Genomic DNA, 20,292 nt, shown 5'->3' with positions numbered 1-20,292 from the left:
ACTGCGCGCTTGAAATAAAGTATGGGCGTTTGCGAGAAACTAGGTGATCACGTGCTTGCTTGAAAAAGAAGAGTCAGAAATCAGGCATGGTGGTAAGTTTAAAGGGTTCACTCGCTCGCATCAGTTTTTATGGATGTTGTATTGCACGCAGCTCGTACTGGTCATTGGAGATTTCCATATTCCTCACCGTCAGCACTCGCTACCGCCCCAGTTCAAAAAACTCCTGGTAGGTCACCATTTGTGCTGCACTTCCCCATGCAGGGTGTCGTACAGGTCCCTGGCAAGATCCAGCACGTGATATGCACAGGTAACTTGTGTACCAAAGAGACGTACGACTACCTGAAGACCATCGCGAGTGATGTGCATGTTGTGAAGGGAGATTTTGATGATGTAAGGAGTTTCACTTGACAGATGTATTTTAAACTGAGGTGTTGATGTAGGTTTCAGCATATCCAGACCAGAAGGTGGTCAGTGTTGGAAACTTCAAAATTGGCCTCATTCATGGACACCAGGTGGTCCCATGGGGCGACATCGAAAGCCTGTCACTTTTCCAGCGTCAGTTAGATGTTGATATTCTCATATCAGGGCACACACACAAGGTAAGTTATTACTCTACATTGCTCTAGTGTTACCTGTTTGATAGTTCGAGGCTCAAGTACATGAGGGAAAGTTTTATTTAAACCCTGGCTCAGCAACTGGAGCATATAATGCTCTTGACAAGTGAGTGATTTGTGTAATTCTCACCCTGAAGGCATCTACAACTTCATTACAGCAATGTTATCCCATCATTTGCACTAATGGACATCCAAGGGGACAATTTGGTAGCCTATGTTTACCAGCTCCAGAAGGAGGTAAAAGTACAGAAAGTTGAATACAAGAAATAATGGCAACTGGCATCCTTTTCAACATCACACATGCATACACCTACAAGATGACAACTGAAGTAATTTAATATAATATTTTGAATGATGTATTTTGTGTGGTAAATTGATTAATGGGGATCATTGTCCTGTTGTTCCTGCTGCTGCTGTTGTTCTTGTTCTGGTTGTTGTTGATCACCCCAGAGGAATCCACCTGGCCTGTCCTCTGGCAACGGCTCATAACCAGCCACATCTTCCACTGGGTCAAACAGCAGTTTGCTACAAAATAAGAAATTGTTGTATTTTATGCAGTCCAGACTGTTTTTTTTCTTTAACTTGACATGCTTAGCCAATGTGTACAGTGTACACAAACTTACAGTAATCCTGGGGTCTTCAGAATATGGAATCCACCTGGCTTGTTAGGGAACACATCTTCCAGGAAATAATATATGTGACCCACAGTGATACCTACAAAGGGAATATGGTCGCTATATGTGATGTCATCGTATACCCACCTAATATGTCTACAATAACCGAGTTGCCTAGTAACAGTGAGAAAGCAAACAGCACCCAGGGAAGGTAGGGTGCTTGAAATGTTAGCAGACCAAAGAAGCTCATACTGACGTAAGGGTTCCTTCTGCTCCACACATACACTAACATGATGGTGAACGCCTGTCCCAGGAACACCATATTGATGAAGAGGGCGAACACCTGCAGTTAGTTACAAGTATGCTGCTAAGATCTAAAACACACAAGCAGAGCTGCCTACCGTCATCAAAGTGCCTCCAAACAAGAACATACAGATGAAGTCAGCAGTTCTATTCCTGAATGATCCTTCTTCTAGCCAGCGACAGTAACGATAACTGAACAGTTAAGGAGATGACAGTGCCCTAAGGGACCCTCAAAGGTTACAGTCATACATCAATTCACCATTCTCATACATCAATTCACCATTCTCAGACATCACAGTACCATGTACTATAAACCCTCCAAAAATTGGTTGCCATAGACTACTCCCTTGTGTATAATATCCATTGTTGTTAAGTCTTTTACAAGGATACATGAAGATCATGTTGAATAAGAAGTTGAATCCAATGGGACCAAAGAAAAGGAAGTTGGTCACCAGCCGCCACAACTGATAGTGTCTGAATATCAACGCGGGGTTGAAGTACAGCTGGAATGGCGTTATGATGTCCAATTGCTGGAGCGAGACAGGCTCATACACGACGCCATTTAAACACGTGCACTTACCACTGCCACTGTAGTGAACACACACATCGTGGTGTATGTCCTAGTCACGAACGGGATAAGGAAATATTCGTCTCTGAAAGACGCCGCCATAACTGTGTACCACAATCGAAAATTCACTCTATAATAATGTTGCCCACTAGTCCCACAATCGAAATTATTTATCTGTATGTAGCAATGTCAACTGAAGTGGACGTTATCAGGAAAGCTAACTTATCAGAAGAAGGTACGATGTATAACGGTGCTGTCAGGACTGGTAAGGTTTGTAATATAGATACAGAGGACGCTAGTGAAACGGATTTGGCGCCTAAACTAGAAGATGGAAGGTAGTACTTGAACAATGTTTGAGCCTCTAGTATTAATTTGACACCTCTACAGTTCTGTGGTAGAAAAGATTAAGGCACTTAAACAGCAGCTAGTAGCACTAGAACAAGGTATGTACTACTTTTTACTGATACTATTGCACTGTGACCCACATACACCCACCAGGGACACACAGTCAATACCTGTCAGAGTTGGAGCAACAAGCAACATCTAAGCGACACAGGATATTTATTGCTGGTCAGTTTGTACTAGTAGCACACGTACCTTTTTGTGATAGACACAAACTTGATACCACCATCTAAAAATGGGGCTAACATTTCAACATCCCTCTAAATATAGGACAAACAGAATACTGCTTTGTAGTTGGTCTTTACCTTTCCATTTATGTTTTTGTGTATCTTTAATCTGTATCATCTCTTATTTTGGTGCTTTCTTTATTAGAGTGTTTTAAACAGTACGAAGTGAGTGTGGCATCAATTAGAATGTGTACTCATGTGGCTATTGGTACAGACACTATGTGCACAGTCGGAGTATGAGACTGAGTGTGAAGCAGCTCAAGAAGAGTTTAAGGTATAGCACCAGGGATGGATCCAGCTGGCAAGGGAAGGGTACACACAAGCTCTGATCCACACCATAATAAGGCGAATCCACTCTGAGGCATGCATCACAGCCAGCTACAGTCTGCTATAGTTGTTGTATACATGTAGCAGCAACTGTAGCAAACTCACCAGTGTTTCACTGTTGAATTTACCATTTTGGCCTTCGTGAAACTATGGTTTAAACACCTGAAACACAGTACTTATTTTAGAGGCACTTAGTGCTCATGGTGACAGTTTGACTCAGATGATTTGTGCTAAGACAACACTAATTGATACCCACTGAACATGCTCTCACTGATCTTTACAGTTGTATCAATATTTATTGCCCTCCAATAATTCATGTACAGAAGCATATTAGATAGTATAACAAAGTTGGTGTGATCAAACACCAGTTGGTGTGTGCTTTTCCAAATGTTGTTTTGGTGTGATTTCATATGCGTACATGTAAAATGCTGTGGTGATAGGTGAAGGAAGCTGAGCTAAAGGAGTGCCTCATAGCTGATCTATTGGACAAGAGGAGACATGCTGAGCTTGAGAAGAACACTATGGAAGTTGGAGGAGGTGGGTGGAGCTGTTTGGCAGGCATGGCTTGTTATTGCATTACAATAGATGTACTGGAACCTAAACCAGTTAGTACTCGCAAGTTGCGGCGACGTGCAAACGACCCTATACCCGTTCCTGAGAAGAGGAGAAAAGCAGTGACTTATATCCTGCTTGTACAGAGTGTGGTTTATATTTGATATAGGCAGCTTATAACTTGTAGTGTTCTTTAACTGCTATCCACTGTCCTCACTAATGTATCTCCTTGATGACCAAGAGATTGATGAAGACTTGAGGACTATCTACAAGGCCAGAAATCCTCTAACAGCAAAGAATGTCGCATCACCAAGTAAGTTTTGTGTTTGCAATAATTCATGTGTCAAGCAGCCAAGACTATGTGTCTATATGTTTTACAATCCTGAAGCCATTTCATGCAGAGGTTATTTATTTAATGTGTGTATAATTTAAATATTTTGTTGTGAATGTTTTTTTAAATCATGGTTTATTGAATCATGCTGGCACCAGCCATGTTTACCTACCAACCACTAAACCTATTTTTTTATGTAAACAAGGGATTAATATTGGGAGAGCATTGTTAAGTTTTCTAGTCTCAATATCACTACCTGTACATGTAATGGTAACATATGTATGTTGCAACTTTGTAAACCATTGATTTGAGTCCTAGCAGTGAAGCTTAGGCTGATCTAAGTTGTTAACAGCAGATAGTTAGCTATACTTGTTCTTGACTTACTCTTCCATGTCTGATCACTGTAGCAGTGAACAGTGATGGTACTAGCGTGTTTGAGGCTCGTATTGAAGATGGCAAGTTGTTCTACGACAAGAGATGGTTAGTAGACAATCCTCCCTGTGACATTACTACTGCTAAACCTTCTGCAGGTTCCACAAAAATCAGATGGTTTTTATCGAATCAAAAGAACACGGCCAAGAAAGGTAAGCATCACTTTTGAGTTAGCATTTCGTATGTGACACAATTCTCTGATAGTGGAGTAATCACATCGTTTGGAACTAATGAGGTAAGTTGTGACATTGTTGCTGGGTTACCAGCCATACCCACCCACAGGTTTGGATAAAGAGACTACCAGACAACTACAAGTTGAAGGTCTACCTCAGCCAACTAGTGAAGGGAAAGTATACAATGAAGAGACGCAGTGCATGAATGTTGTAAATAATATAAATTAACTACTATATTAATATTGTAATAAATTATTGCTGAGTGACATTATGTTGTGCTGTGTCGTTTGTTGTGCTCACTGGTGCAGTCTGAGCGATGACACGAAATGCTCCAGTTTGATTAGATGTTAAGCTGGTGAATGGTAACTGTAGTTTAGTTGCATTACTAGGAGACAATAAGGTGAAACCACTGCTGGAAGAGTCCGTGGTATTTGTGACAGTTGTGCTACTAGATGATGTCCGATTAGACCAAGTGAATGCTGCAAATGGAAGAGTACCAGTGGCCTTGGGTGACGTGGCTGATTTACCTAACTGAAAGGCCTTCACTTGAGTAGGTGAATATATACTAGCTAGTCTCTGGCTAATGTTCGAAGCATTCTTTGATGACAATGGCTTCAGCAGTAACTGCTGTTGACTAGGAATAGTAAGTGTTGGTTTGGAGATCACCTGACTGATTGTGGTTGCTTTGGTAACAGTCGTCTCTGCTGTGGTGGCCATTGGTAATTGCTTAGTAACAACATTTACAGTTCTATTGGGAGCAGTGCTATGTGGTACTCTCAAAATTGTCGTCTTTACAAGCTCCATGGCATTAGAAGGGGTGACAGAGGCTGTGGTTGGTGTCACTGTAACATCATTTGCCTGTGCCTCACTATCAGATTCACTCAAATCATCAGAGCTACTCAAACTGCTACTACCACTACCAAGTGTCTTCTTAACAACAGCAGCAGTGGGTGCTGCAGCTGTTGCTGTCTGTTGCTGCTTTACTAATGGTAAAGGAATTCTAATCATTAATGAAGATGGAGACGGAGTCACTGTTGTGCGATTCACTTCCATTGATGATGACAATGATGTGGGTTTGCTGGCAATTTTAACAGTACTATTACTCAATAATATTTTACTTGATTTCTGTGGCAGTCTCTTGGAGGCGACTGGCGATTTGTTGTCTATCCGTGGTACCAGACCAGTTGTCTCCTTCTTACTGGGTACTTTCAGACTGGCCGACATGGTGGCAGTAGGTACTATGGGTTGTGTCTTGCGGATAAGTTTTGGTGGTGGAGCACTACTACCAACGGTACTCTCTGAACTACTTTCCTCGTCACTCAACCATGACAATGTATCGTCCTCTGTACATACATCACACTAGTCACCATGACAACACTAGCACACTACACAAACCTGACATGTATACAGACTCGTATCTCATCAGTCGATCCAGCAAAAAGCTGTTGGTAAACAATAATGTTATTATACACAATTATAGCCACACCTCTTATCCTGCGTTAACCGGAGCACCTTCTTGTGGCATTTCTCCAACTCCTCCTTAAATAACTCCTGCTCCTGGTGTCAATATGTAGCAACACGTGAAAGTAACTAATGGGTTGTCAATACGAGGTTGCTAACTTACGTAAACAAGAAACTTTAGTTTTCTTTTCAGAGATTTGTATTTGTGTTGGTAGCTCACGGGAGCAGCGACTGCGCTGCTTTCCGACTCCTCCGACATGCTAGTACTTGTGCACCAAAACGTAAGAATACGCTTACTCTATATAACGCCTGCTCGGCTGCACGGAAGAAGATGGCTAGTGATATGGTAAAAGAGCAGTTCCACGAGACGGGAATTGATAAGAAAATGTGTGTTATTAGTAAACATTCTGTATTGCTGTTGTTATACGTATCCATCCACAGTTCTAAGATGAGATTCACACTTCTTTCCTCGTCTGAGATGCAGAGATTAGCCCATGTGCATGTTGTGAACAAGGCTTTGTACTTGCAGGACAACTCACGTGAGCCAGCAGTATTTGGTGTACTGGATCGCCGCATGGTAAGGGTGTAACATGGTGGGTAGGTGGGGTGGGGGAATTATTTATCACCATGCATGTGCAGGGAATCAGCAGCAAGGATGCAACCTGTAGCACTTGTAAAAAGAACTTGGCAGAGTGTATTGGCCATTGTGGTTACATAGACCTTGAACTGCCAGTGTTCCATATTGGATACTTCAAACATGTCTTAGTGATCCTACAGTGTATCTGTAAAGTGAGTCACTTGTGTTAGACCATTTTGAGAATTGGTGGCAGAAATTGATAGCGAACTTGGCATGGGGATGGGGTTTGTCAGTTTCAGTAAAATTTCCTAATAAAGTAGTCAGATTAAAAAAGTAACCATTCAAGACAAGTTTGTTAAAGAGTCTTTTACCACCATTGATGTAGACACAATGGTGCCATGTATATTGTCACTCATACAGGTGTGTGGTCAGCTACTGTTAACTAAACAACTAATCAGAGAGTATACTGAGCTGCTTGATCGTCCGGATATCTCTGTGTTTGTCAAGGAGGCCCTTTACAAGAAGGTTGTCCTCAAGTGTAAGAAGACGTCCACATGTCCCCACTGTAATAGCACGGCTGGTAAGTGGTACTTGTTTATGGTCTTATTGGTAAATATGTGTATATGTTATAACCCCTTTGATTAGGACACTGCTGTAAAGTGTCTAGAATGAAGGTACTATGTATATCAAACATCAAACACATTTCTAGTTTGAACATGTACACAGAACTACCTTAGCAACTGCAGTCCAGTAAGGTGTTTAATTAATTAACACTTGACTTTTAAAAAGTGTTTATTATAAACTAAACAGCAAAGAAGTGCCCTACATGATGCCATAAAGTCCCCCAAGCGTCTTTCACATCTTAGTAATGGCTTCATACAGAGGAGGTAGGACAAGCCCACGTGAACTGATGTACATTACACAATGCACTTAAGTGATGCTTGAAAATATTTCACATGAGTGAATGGTTACTGTACAAAATATCAATGAAGAGGTTCAATAGATATTTGAATTCTACCGTGTTTGTACTTTACGAAGGTGTGATTTTTGTGAAGAAATACTGTACAAAACTACGAAGAAATCAGCGTTCCAAAATGACAACACAAGTTGATCACCTATTCACCACTAACGGTCTCCAACACCCACAAACAACGTCCGTGTTGGATATATTGCTATAGAGAGATAAAAGAATCCGTTTCTTTTGAATATATTTTAGTAGTGCTAAGGGCCTTACGTAATTCCATTACAAATTGATGTGGGCTTCTCCTACCTCCCTGGGCTTCATATATCCATTAATATTTATTCATCTTGTATTCTTAAAGAAATGTTGGACTGATTCAACACTGATACCTCAGATAGATGTCAAATATTCTAAAGGACAGGGTGTACAAATGCATCACTGGGTCCTTACAAGTCCTTCTCTGTATTAAACCAACCTTACAACTCTTGGTTAATTGTGTAAATTGCACTTGATAGGATTATGTTGTAGCGTACTCCTCAGCTTTTACACTATTGAGGTACATGTATTACTGACTCACCACCGCAAGAAACTGAATTGCTATCTGTTCCATCTTTAGTGAAATTTCGTTCTTCGTGTGCCATGAATAACACCTACACCAATAGAAATAGTAGTTTACTCAATGCATCAATTTCATTCGGACAAAATCACTGCTATGAAACAAGATGTTCATCCAGATTTATTCCAACATACTTTTGTAATGTATAGCCTCCACTAAAACACTGTCACATTGGTGGAACGAATTGCCAAACAACCTTTTTTCATCTTCCAACTTCTCAGTCACTATTTGTGATCATTTGTAGTAGTAGTTGTACTTTGTAACCAGCTTGTTATGCGCATGTCTTGTTTTTCTTTGTAGTTGTAATTGTATACTTATTCCTTTGTTGGTTTTTGTAATGTGTATGTATGTGTGTTTACTCCAAAGAACAACTGTGCCGATTACCATGAGGTTAAATCAATAATCAAATCAATCAATCCTCTGCACTGTGACACAACTCCCTACTTCGATCTATGGAAATTATAGTTGTAATTATTCATTTAGGTACAGTTAAGAAGTCTGGTCCATTCAAGATATGTCACGAACTGCCAGTCGCAAAGAACCCTGATGTCACTACTGCCCCAGGCAAGAAACAGGTAAGAATTTAATGTGACTTAATTCCTTGTATTGTGTTTCCAGTACAGTTGATGCATACCAGCATGTTTAGCAGTTTTTTTAATAAGAGTATAACTAGATCAGATGTGATTTTTCTCCAGAAAGTATCTTATCTTTCAAATTTATATTTGAGTTGTCACCACATACACTTTATGGCAATTCCTATGATGGTTAGGAGGTGCTCAATCCACTGCAAGTGATGGAGTTATTTAAGGCCATCCCAGACAGTCAGGTACCATTGTTAGGAATGGCATCAGGGACACACCCAGCCGACCTCCTGGTGACAAGGTTGCTGGTTCCACCAGCTTGTATTCGTCCTTCTGTTGTCTCAGAGACGCAGGCCGGAACGTGAGTTACAGAAGCATAACATTATGCAGAATGTACCGTTTTTGTCATAGTACTGAGGATGATGTTACAATGAAACTAACTGAGATAGTATTCCTCAATGACGTCATACAGAAGCATCATTCCACTGGAGCTCCAGTTGAGATGTATATGGTATGCCTGCCCATTTGTTGTTGTTAAGCTACGTACACTTGTTTGTTGTTGCAGGAAAGTTGGGACTACCTGCAGTTGCAAGTAGCATTGTACATCAACAGTGAGACTCCAGGAATTCCCCTACAGAAAACTGTAAGTTTGCATACAGCCCTTCCAGGGGGAAAATACAGGGTATGGAATGGGAGGTCAGTAAGTTGTATGTATTAATTTGTAGGGGTCTGGGGGTGTCCCCTCAGAGTCTACATGCATTATATAAATTTTAACACTGAAATTTTTTGTGTACAGATGTCTAAATTGTGACAATAAATTATGCTTTCAGGGTGTACAGTCTTCATTAAGCACAAGTTGTAGTGATCAGTGACAGTTTATAATTTTGGGTACTTTATGACCCTGAAGTAATTTTTGTGATTAAAGGACAGCCGCTAGTATGAAAACTTGCTTTAGCAGCACGCCATGTTGTGGTATACTTAGCCTCCTAGGGAAGTTTTGTAAAATGGGGCACGGGTGTTACATTTGCTATTGGAGTATTGATCTTATTTGAATATTTTCTTTGGTTTGAAGGTGGGGGGGGATGGGGATTGTACTCCCTCTGGATTCAACACTTTTTATCAATAACATTTAGTTGTTGAAGTATTGTGAATGGCTTTAATATGTATTGAAGGGGTTAAGTTGCAGAAGGGGGGAATTTCATGTACCCATGAGAATACATCTAGGTAGACTCATTGTTAGTGTAGCTAGTATAAGTGCATAATTATTTGATGTTGTGTGTTTACAGCCTCACAAACCAACAAGAGGATTTGTTCAACGACTGAAGGGTAAAACAGGCCGCTTCCGTGGAAACCTATCTGGCAAGCGTGTAGACTATTCCAGTCGTACCGTGATATCACCTGATCCTAATTTACGTATTGATGAGGTAACCATATAAGTACCATTGTAATGAATTTGATTGGATATTTACTACAGGTGGGTATACCAGTTGAGGTTGCTAAGGTGTTGACCTATCCTGAGAGGGTATGTGTGTATAGTAGTGACCATAATGCCAACTGACTTGTGCACACAGGTGACAAAGGCCAACATCAAGGAGTTACAGACGATAGTTTTTAATGGTCCATCAGTCCATCCTGGAGCCAATTTTGTACAACATGGAGAAACAAAGAGGTGTGTCAAATGGAGTATATGCGTAATGGGTGGTTTTAGCAAGAGTAAAAAATCTGCTTTGGAAAATCCACTCACCTGCTTATTAAGTAATAAGAAAACATGTCAGTTTTTAAGTTTAAAGCGTGTGATAGTCCGTATATTGCTCATACATAATGCACATCTCTCTGAATTTTGAGCATTGTTCTAGTATCGATCTGTACCATTTGGCCTCCAGTAGGTAAATTATTTTAGCTGCAACTGATTACTATATTAGAGTATCTCAATCTTTGTATTGTAGGTGCAGGAGCTTCAACCCTTTTATTTAGCTGGTATATGCACCTGAAAGTCCTTCTGAAAAGAAGCTCCTTTTGCTACTATGCCACTTACACAATATTCAGGAGTCTACAATATCAGACTCATTTTTAGAATAGATCTAATGCATAATTTGTTTTGACAAATATTACGTAGTTTACATAGATGTGTGTCGCTATAGATTCCTGAAGTACGCTGACCGCAAGCAGGTGTCACAGAGTCTTCACCCTGGTGACGTAGTGGAACGTCACCTTAAAGATGGTGACGTATTACTATTCAACCGTCAACCCTCACTACACAGACTGAGCATTATGTCACATCATGTGAGTCTGTGTAAGCTATTGCCACGGTAACAAAATACACGTTACATTTCAGGCTAAAGTTGTACCATGGCGGACATTCCGGTTCAATGAATGTGTGTGTACTCCATATAATGCTGACTTTGATGGAGATGAAATGAATGTTCACTTTCCTCAAACTGAAGAGGCCAAAGCTGAAGCCATGCTACTGATGGGGGTAGGGAGTCATGTTGTTTGGTTGCCATAGTGACAGTGCTGCATTCTCTGTATTTTTGCACATGTGGTCCAATAAGGGAATGCCAATAAAGTTATGTAATTCAGATTGTAGGGCTACCTCACTACTGGAGCTAAACCAATGAAAAACCAATGAAAGAACCCATAGCTTTTTGGTGGTAGCTTTCATGGGTGGCCATGAAAATGTAGTGAAATGGAGGGTAATTATCAGGAAAATTGTTGAAAATGATCAATGATAACCAAATAATAAAAATTTTCATTTACTTTTATCAAGAGTTCATAATATAAAGAGGGCCTCTTTATATTATGAACTCTTGCTTTTATTGGATTATTTTTAAAGCGTTTTTATTGAACTTTCATCGGTTTTCATGTTGAATATCCTGTGAAATGCAATTTCACTACATTTTCATGGCCACTAATGAAAGCTACCAATGAAAACTTCACTTTTCATAGGTTTTTCATTGGTTTAGCTCCAGTAATGGCTCTTCACAAGTGTAGTATAGAATACTATCAAAAAGTAGGGATTGCCTCTAAAATGACACAAAATTCTGCCTTTAATATCATCCTAGAAACATCTTTCACGACAAAATTACCTTTACGGAATAGTATTAGTCCATCCTGATTCCAACATCAAAATACAGCATTAAAAACAAGAAAACAATTATAGAATCTAGCTTTTTTTTAAATTGCCCAAGCTCGAATTTTCATCTGCCAGCCTGCCGGACCATGGTTACAAAGCTGAAGGCCAAACAAAGCAGCAACCGGCCACCATTTTGTGCCACCTCACCAGTAGGATGGGTTCCAATGACTGCTCCCCATCTTTCCTTTTATCTTCAATCAGGCTGGTTGTAGTCTTCTTCATGCAGTGAAACCATGTCCAGATGTTAATTTTAATTAAACGCTTTCCTTGAGCAACATACTTAGATGCTTTAAAGAAATATACTTGACACCCGTTAGACGCCTGTAACTTCACAATAGGTTTGAGACCATGCCCATAAATGAATCATCTTGGTTGATTAGTAACAATCGAGCATGGAGACCACACATTTACTCGAAAACGACAACCACACCCCTTACTGGTTTAGCTGTATTTATAATAATAATAGCACAGTGAAAATAAGGAATAGTGACCATACCTCACAAGGGCGGCTCCAGGAATTTTGGTGACAGGTTTCCAAATTTTCCATTGTATGCACACTTAAATCTAGGGGATCTGAGGCATGCTCTCCGAATCTGGTTTCACCAGAATATCTTTAAAGTTAACAGTTTAAACATACGTTAGCAACATATGTTAGAATACAGGCTGCTTATGCTTGCTTGTGCTGGAATAGTATCAGGAGCAGGCTAAAGAGTTAACCCTCTCACCGCCACAACCGCCATATGGCGGTTTCAATATATAAACACCTGTAGCATCACATTCTAAACGCTCTGTAACTTCAGTCAAGTGTTTTAATAGCCCCTGCGCTTATCCTGTAGCGAGCACGCCCTTAAGTGAACAGGAACAGGGATAACCGGTCTCTCGTGCAGTTAGATGATGTAATCACGTACTTTTGGAATGTCGAAAACAAGCATTGTAGACAATTCTTCAAAGTGATAATGGCACTACTAATGAAGAGAAACAGTAAGGAGAGGGATTGTATAGGTTGGAGTGGCGTGTACTTTTGTACGCCTTGAAACAGTGACCTTGTGCCTGTATGTGCATGTGCACTTGCTCAAATGCTGGAAAACCAGACTTAGAGATAATCGCTTCAACTGTAAACAGGCTAGCAATGTTTATTGTGTTACTATAAACAGTGCTAGCCTGTGAAGTTGTGAAATTTCATGTTTGGTTTCACTTAGATCGATTTTTGCGCTTTAAAGTTATATAATGGTTTTGTGGTTGCTCTTGTGTAAACAGCAACTTGATAATCGAATTCCTTGTTCTATAGCAAGTAAAATAATAATAGTTTTATAGGTATGGTGTGTAAGTTACAGCAGTTTAGAAGCAGTAGATTGGAACCTCTAAATATTTGGCGGTGAGGGGGTTAAGAGGTGGAAGTTTGAAGCAAACAACAGACATTGATGCAATTATAGGGGCCTCCGGGGAATTCCCCCAGGAAAAAAATTTCAGGTCTAGACACTCTTGAGATATAATTTTAGACTGTTTTTACTGTGTTGGTACAGGTAAACTAAGTAACTTACAATACAAAACGTGACTGTTCTATTAGGGTAGTTGACTGCTCTATTAGAGTATTTCAATCCTTTGATACCTTTGGAAACCAATGCAAAATCAATTTTCTGACCAGTTTCTTGTAACTTCAGAAATCCCCTGGATCCATCCCTGCCTCAGTCTTGGTAGGCTATAATAGAGGCTAAGATACTCTAATACAGCAGTCACCCTAATAGAACAGTCATATGTGTATAGCTGTATGCTACAACAAAAAAAAACTGAAGAAAATTTTATAATGTAGTAGGGATCCAACCGATAAAAAGTAACGAAACAAGAGATGAATAGTGGTATTGCAGCATAGCTCAGTGGGAAAATCCCTACTTTTAGCATTCAACAAAATTTTTTATAGCATGCCAAATGTAGGGCTATGCTTTAATACCATCATTCATCTCTTGTTTCACTACTTTTTTCCGTACTTCATTTTTGAATCAATAATTTTTGAATATACTAGACTACTAGTAGATATTTGAAGAGTGCTGCAGCTATCTATATGTAGTAACTGTCTTGTTGTTAGATATTCAACAAGTAAATTTGCACACCAGTTCAATCACAAAAGTGTTCCAATAAATAAATTTGTTGGGTTAATGTAACAGTAACAGCTAGTAAACATGTTCTTGCTGATCTCACTTTTGCTATTTGGTATACAAATGTCAAATGTTCTACACTGTAATAGATGTCTCCTGACTATTACACCCTCCAGTACATACTGTAGTTATATTTATAGCTATCTAAGATCTCAACTACTGTGATTGCTATCACTTAACTGTTTCACTCTATCCTACTATATGTGTATTTACATCAACAGACCAAACTAAACCTGGTTACTCCACGTAATGGAGACCCTCTGATTGCAGCCATACAAGACTTCATCACGGGTGAGGGGTGTATACCATTGATCATGTGATGCACAATATGGCTGCTGTAGGTAGCTACCTGTTCACACACAAAGACAATTTCTTCCAACACTGGGAGGTGTGTCTGCTCATTGGAAACATGTTAGGAAGTGATTTGGTTTGCTGTAAAATTGACCTACCGCCACCTGCAATAATGAAGGTAACGGTTTGTCATGGTTACTGGTGTTTGATGTCTCATCATGTAGCCATGCCGACTGTGGACTGGTAAACAATTGATCACTTGTCTACTAAGTCCTGGTTCTAGTACAAGCACACCACTTAATTTACGCTGTAAAGGAAAGCAGTATTCTAACAATGAGGACTTGTGTGTGAATGACTCATGTGAGTGTATGTTAGGTCACATGATCTGTGTGATGTCATATCCTCTGGTAGTTGTGGTGATATATGATGGAGAACATTTATGTGGTGCACTTGATAAGGCTTCCCTTGGGTCAGGATCAAAGAATAATATCTTCTATGTGTTGATGAGGGACCATGGGGAACAGGTTTGACCTGTTATTCTGGTTACAGTGGTTGCTATGACATCTGGTACAGGTTGCAGCAGATTGCATGTCCCGTTTGGCCTGTCTCAGTACAGCATACCTCAGCAGTTACGGATTCTCCATCGGTCTGGGAGATGTGACTCCCAGCAAGGAGCTGGTGATGCAGAAAGAAGAGCTGGTGAAGAAAGGGTATGTCTTTCTGTCTGTCTGTCTGTCTGTCAGTGAATGTATAATGTGTGAGTGCCCTGCTGTATTATTGGTTACTATGGAAGCAAAATGCTTTGAGCTGTTTATGTCGTGAGTAATTGATGAGCTCTTAGTGGGACTTTATGTATCTCTGTTGTCACCTGTGAGCAGCTATCTTGTGGGGTACTAGTCCAACACCTTGCTTCACACCAACTCCTGTAGTCTCAAAGTGCATAAACAGCAGCTGAAGACTTCTATTTGTGTGTAGTAGTACTATGTACATGTGTAGTAATGATGATTACTTGTTGCGCATTGTACTCCAGTTATGACACCTGTGATGGTTACATCATGCAATACGAGGAGGGAAGACTACAGACCCAGCCTGGATGCTCTGCTGAGGAGACTCTTGAGGTGGGTGTGACTTGCTGTGACTGCTATGTTTGGTTGTTATAGTGCTGTATTAACAGGCGGTAATCCTGAAGGAGTTGTCTCAGATAAGAGATGCTACCGGAAAGTCATGCCGGCAAAAGTTACCACCCACTAACAGCCCTTTAATAATGGCAACGTGTGGATCTAAAGGTGTGTGTGTGTGTGTGTGTGTGTGTGTGTGTGTGTGTGTGTGTGTGTGTGTGTGTGTGTGTGTGTGTGTGTGTGTGTGTGTGTGTGTGTGTGTGTGTGTGTGGTGTGTGTGTGTGTGTGTGTGTGTGTGTGTGTGTTTGCATGCATGTCATTGTAACCCTCTATAATCATGCTCTGTAACAGGTTCATTCATTAACATATCTCAGATGGCTGCTTGTGTTGGTCAACAAGCCATTGGAGGGAAACGTATCCCCAATGGATTTGAAGATCGAGCTCTTCCCCACTTTGAGCGCAAGTGTAAGCTACTCCACACTTCTGTGTATAATTTATAGACTTATATTGTAGCTAGGGCACCGGCTGCTAAAGGTTTTGTTAGTAACAGTTTCTTCTCAGGATTAACCCCAACCGAATTCTTCTTTCACACAATGGCAGGACGTGAAGGTGAGTGTAATTAGAAGTAATACTGCACTGTTTAATGCTTGGTTGCCGTGGCAGGTCTGGTAGATACAGCAGTTAAGACTGCAGAAACTGGTTACATGCAACGAAGATTGGTAAAGGTATTCCTTATGACACCCACCTGTTTACCACAATTATGGGAAGGATAATTACTAGGCACTAGAAGACCTATGTGTCCACTATGACAATACCGTCAGAAATGCTGACTCGTCAATTATGCAGTTTGAATATGGAGGAGATGGACTTGATCCTGCCTGCATGGAGGGAAGTCGTTGGCCAATGGAGTTTGACCGTGTACTAAACTATATTAAAGTTAGTAGCTATGTTGAGAAGCCATTTCTCATTAGACACTCACATATAGGTAGCTAATAAACATCGGGAAGAGGCTGCTCTGAGCCCTTCTCAGATTAAGCAATTAGGTGATCAAATGATCCAAGAAAAGGATGTTGCAAAAAAGATTACACCATCATTTAAGAATGCATTAAGGTAACCAATCTTTTTTGTTGTGGTAGCACACTGTTTGTGTACTATTAAGAGTATGCAACCAGATTGAAATGCACAAATTAAATGATGTGTGGCTTTTGTCTTTGTAACTTTTGAATTTTTTTATATGCACATGCTTACATTTTATTCTGTGTGTTAATATCATAAGTAACCCAGTTAATGTTGTGTTTTATTTGTCAACAGTGACTTCATCCAAACAACTTCAAAGAAACTAGCCAACACTTGGCAGTTGCTAGGGTTACGTGACAAGGAAGAGTGAGTTATGAGCATGTACATCTCACTTGGGTAGAATATTGTTTCCATAGAATTGATGATGATGAAGCTATGGTTACTGAAAAACACCAACCAAAAGGTGAGATGAGATTATTGTTGGTTAGAAATTATTTTACTTGGCTTTTTTTGTTCTAGTTTTGCTCGAAGTGGATAGAATCACACAATCTCAACTGAAGAAATTCATACAGACTTGTGCTGAGAAATTTCAAAAGGCAAAAATTGAACCAGGTAGTGCATCCAATGACACCCACCAATGGAGGTACTTCATACTCCTGTTGCTCCATGTTTTAGGGACTCCAGTTGGAGCAATTGCAGCTCAGAGTATTGGAGAGCCTGGCACACAGATGACACTGAAGACATTTCATTTTGCTGGTGTAGCAGCCATGAACATTACCCAGGGAGTTCCCCGTATCAAGGAGATTATCAATGCTTCGCACAACATCAGTACTCCAATCATCACAGCTGCTCTTGACGGGCCAGGGACTGAGCAGTTTGCTAGGCTAGTGAAGGGCCGTCTCGAGAGAACCAAACTAGGAGAGGTTAGCTTTGTGTGATTGCAATTGGCTCACATGATTTACACTTTACAGGTGTCACAATATCTGCAAGAGATTTATTCTCCGCAGACTTGTCATGTCCGAGTAAAACTGGATAGTGACAGAATCAAACTATTAAAGGTAACCAATTCAATTCTGAATTATTTCCTTACTAGGAGTACTCAACTGCTTGTATTCTTATAGCTAGAAGTTGATATTCATAGTATCATTGGTGCTATTATTAGATGGCGTGGTTTAAAGGTTAACCCAGAGGTACAGCTGTTACTGTTAATAGAAATGTGCTACTAAAGTAGTTATTGCCATGACTTCAGGATATAACAATACGTGATGCGTCCACCCTAGAGGTGAGACCGAACATTAACCAGAAAGATCAACCATACTTTGCTATCAAACATCTGATGGAGGAACTTCCTCAAGTTGTGATCAAGGTGAGCAAGGCAACCTTGAGCATACAAGAGTAATTTACTCAATTAACTGTTACTGGCATCTGGGTGTGTTCACACCATGTTTGCTCCCCTCAGTATCTCTAATAGAACATACATTTACATGTGGTGAAGTACCTCAACAAAAATGGTTAATGTAGTTGCACCCATGACATGTTATAGTAACTCCTAGCTATCCTCCTCACAATACAGGGTATCAATGGAGTCAGCAGAGCCATCATCCACGAGGATTCTTCTGGTGGAAGTGGTCAACAGTACAAGTTATTGGTGGAAGGAACTGGTCTAGATGCTGTCATGGCAACACCAGGTGGGTGTGTCTAGTTAACAGTTGTACTGTCACTATATCATATAAATGGATTTTTTAAAATAATATAAGTATTTTTGTTGTATCTGAAAATTGCTGTGCTACACACTTAATTACTAAATCTTGAGAGTTCAATTCATGAGAGTTATTGCCTTGAGTTTATGTGTATACCCTACCTACTCAGTGTACATTATGACTTGGTTATTAGGTGTGAAGGGGATGGCTACAGTGTCTAATCACATCATAGAAGTTGAGCGTTATTTAGGAATAGAAGCAGTCAGGTAAGCACATCACTGGCAGTACCAATTATTGAGTCATACTGTCACTTCAGAGGGACCATTATTAAAGAGATAGTGTACACAATGAGTAACCATGGTATTAGTATTGATCAGCGACATGTGGCATTACTAGCTGATAGGATGACCAGCACAGTAACTAAGGTGTTGTCATGGTAATAGTGTATAATGGTACTACTATAGGGAGAAGTGTTAGGCATCACAAGATTTGGTATATCAAAAATGAAGGAGAGTGCACTAATGCAAGCATCAGTAAGTTGTAGTGTTGTTGAGGAGGAATGGGCTGCAACAGAGTCCACTATTATTGTTGTTGTTATATATGTAAATGTGTTGTTGAGATTTCACAGTACTATCTGCTTGATATTACCTGGCTTCCTTTTGAGTGTTTTGTCATTATTGACCTGAAATGATTATCTCTAAATGAGAAATTTATTCACAATGATTCTGTACATAAAACCTTGCGTCAAGCATTAGATAATCTACCTCGAGGCCTCTGGCAGTAGCACTTTGTTTCTATAAAATTTGATTGCATCAAACATTATACCTGTTTAAGGTGGATTCAATACCGCTTATGTCTTTAACAGGTTGCGTGCTCTCATTACAGTAATTATGGAATGTGTGGTTGTGTTGTAGTTTGAGAAAACGGCAGATCATTTGTTCAATGCAGCTTGTCGTGGCCAGTTGGATGACCTCAATGGTAAGAAAATACTAATAAAGTGTGTCATATAGAGGGATTTTATCGTGGGAAGTTAAGGTTGTGCCACTTTCATATTATGATACTCCAAGACTGCATAACCCCAGCCATATAAATACCAGTCTTAAATGATTGATTATAAACTGGAAGGCTTCCAGCGCATTGGACAAATATAAAGTCTCAAAGTAGGCCTAATGAAATCTATTGTTGATCATTTCAATTCTTTTCTTTTGCTGCTTCTGTTTATCAACAGCATTAAATTTAGAGCCATCTGAGGAATGAAGATGACTTGCTTTCATTATAAACAGCACGTTCTCCATATTTATTATTCACCGGATGATCACCATTTAAAATAAATACCCCACTCAATTAGTGGGTAGGTCAAAAGTGCTGTAAAGCTTTTATTAATTATTTGCTGAAAACTCATGTGTGTGAACCTATGTCTAATCATACATTGTTAACAATATTAGTAAATTCCATTGTACAATATTAACATGATAAACTTGGTCACAGGTGTCAGTGAATCAGTGATAGTTGGTAACCCTATACCAGTGGGGACTGGACTGTTCACTTTACTACTACAGTGAGTCTGTTGCCATGACTACCATCACTAGTTACCATGGCTATTGTGTAGGGTTAAAGAACCAATGAAACCATGGCGGCAACCACTTTTATTTGACTTGACAGATCATCATAGCACCAGTTAATGATTTTGTACAATATTCAGTTCACCTCTGACAGTTAATACAGAAATCATCTCCAACTCTTGCTTCATTGTCTTTGACACTTATAAGCTCCTGGCGAAACTTGATGCTTCATGTTGTAAAAACTAGTGACTGTTCAGGGGCAGTTTTAGGGGGGTTTCTGGGGTTTCCAAGAAACTATATAATCATAAAGATTCAGCAGACCAATCTATCATAGCTACTGAACTACATAACTGTTGGTGAAAACAAGACATTAAATGCTTGATTGCTGGACTTTCCAGCTGTCCAGCACTTTAACACCTAGTGCTGGGGGTGGTGGCAAGGGTAGTCCATCTAGCCCGGGTTAAAAATAAATAATCTTTTTTTTTAAAAAGACATTAAATGCTAGTGAGCATCAGTAGATCATCAGAAGCTCTGTAAAATAGTAGGTTTTAAACAGTAATTTCATATTCATAAGCATGT

At 39.9% G+C, this 20,292-nt stretch overlaps 5 protein-coding genes across 5 annotated transcripts; 3 read left to right on the top strand and 2 right to left on the bottom strand.

Moving 5' to 3' along the window:
- Positions 1–8: 8 nt before the first annotated feature.
- Positions 9–987, top strand: LOC136242196 (vacuolar protein sorting-associated protein 29-like). Its single transcript, XM_066033620.1, has 6 exons — positions 9–92; positions 152–226; positions 274–390; positions 441–599; positions 644–720; positions 773–987. Exons 1-6 carry the CDS (start codon positions 87–89, stop codon positions 882–884), a joined length of 546 nt encoding a protein of 181 aa, XP_065889692.1. The 5' UTR covers positions 9–86; the 3' UTR covers positions 885–987.
- On the bottom strand, positions 882–2,272 carry LOC136242194 (derlin-2-like). Its single transcript, XM_066033618.1, has 6 exons — positions 2,112–2,272; positions 1,922–2,061; positions 1,630–1,723; positions 1,376–1,571; positions 1,238–1,328; positions 882–1,139 (listed from the first exon to the last, which is right to left on the bottom strand). The coding sequence occupies exons 1-6, from the start codon at positions 2,199–2,201 to the stop codon at positions 992–994; spliced, it is 759 nt and encodes a 252-aa protein (XP_065889690.1). The 5' UTR covers positions 2,202–2,272; the 3' UTR covers positions 882–991.
- On the top strand, positions 2,192–4,809 carry LOC136242189 (sin3 histone deacetylase corepressor complex component SDS3-like). Its single transcript, XM_066033613.1, has 13 exons — positions 2,192–2,334; positions 2,383–2,434; positions 2,487–2,542; positions 2,598–2,669; positions 2,874–2,893; positions 2,943–3,002; positions 3,496–3,592; positions 3,641–3,736; positions 3,816–3,920; positions 4,346–4,418; positions 4,469–4,522; positions 4,575–4,605; positions 4,653–4,809. Exons 1-13 carry the CDS (start codon positions 2,238–2,240, stop codon positions 4,746–4,748), a joined length of 909 nt encoding a protein of 302 aa, XP_065889685.1. The 5' UTR covers positions 2,192–2,237; the 3' UTR covers positions 4,749–4,809.
- On the bottom strand, positions 4,764–6,306 carry LOC136242187 (uncharacterized). Its single transcript, XM_066033609.1, has 4 exons — positions 6,168–6,306; positions 6,030–6,100; positions 5,939–5,985; positions 4,764–5,886 (listed from the first exon to the last, which is right to left on the bottom strand). The coding sequence occupies exons 1-4, from the start codon at positions 6,261–6,263 to the stop codon at positions 4,796–4,798; spliced, it is 1,305 nt and encodes a 434-aa protein (XP_065889681.1). The 5' UTR covers positions 6,264–6,306; the 3' UTR covers positions 4,764–4,795.
- LOC136242180 (DNA-directed RNA polymerase III subunit RPC1-like) lies at positions 6,073–19,850 on the top strand. The gene is made up of 39 exons (XM_066033599.1): positions 6,073–6,391; positions 6,446–6,581; positions 6,644–6,793; positions 7,002–7,161; positions 8,642–8,733; positions 8,928–9,100; positions 9,151–9,250; positions 9,305–9,382; positions 10,026–10,163; positions 10,214–10,261; positions 10,311–10,408; positions 10,881–11,022; positions 11,075–11,215; positions 14,247–14,316; positions 14,367–14,494; positions 14,541–14,676; positions 14,728–14,840; positions 14,890–15,026; positions 15,347–15,434; positions 15,491–15,602; positions 15,786–15,899; positions 15,948–16,043; positions 16,098–16,159; positions 16,215–16,370; positions 16,420–16,544; positions 16,746–16,817; positions 16,868–16,914; positions 16,971–17,063; positions 17,127–17,374; positions 17,423–17,509; positions 17,573–17,641; positions 17,701–17,817; positions 18,025–18,139; positions 18,345–18,417; positions 18,468–18,567; positions 18,616–18,684; positions 19,066–19,129; positions 19,640–19,709; positions 19,761–19,850. The coding sequence occupies exons 1-39, from the start codon at positions 6,336–6,338 to the stop codon at positions 19,831–19,833; spliced, it is 4,146 nt and encodes a 1,381-aa protein (XP_065889671.1). The 5' UTR covers positions 6,073–6,335; the 3' UTR covers positions 19,834–19,850.
- The last annotated feature ends 442 nt before the right edge of the window (positions 19,851–20,292 follow it).

Source organism: Dysidea avara, chromosome 13 (genome assembly GCF_963678975.1).
Source record: "Dysidea avara chromosome 13, odDysAvar1.4, whole genome shotgun sequence".
Lineage (NCBI taxonomy): Eukaryota > Metazoa > Porifera > Demospongiae > Dictyoceratida > Dysideidae > Dysidea > Dysidea avara.
Note: the sequence above shows the minus strand (reverse complement) of the source record. Positions and strands in the feature narration are given on the sequence as shown.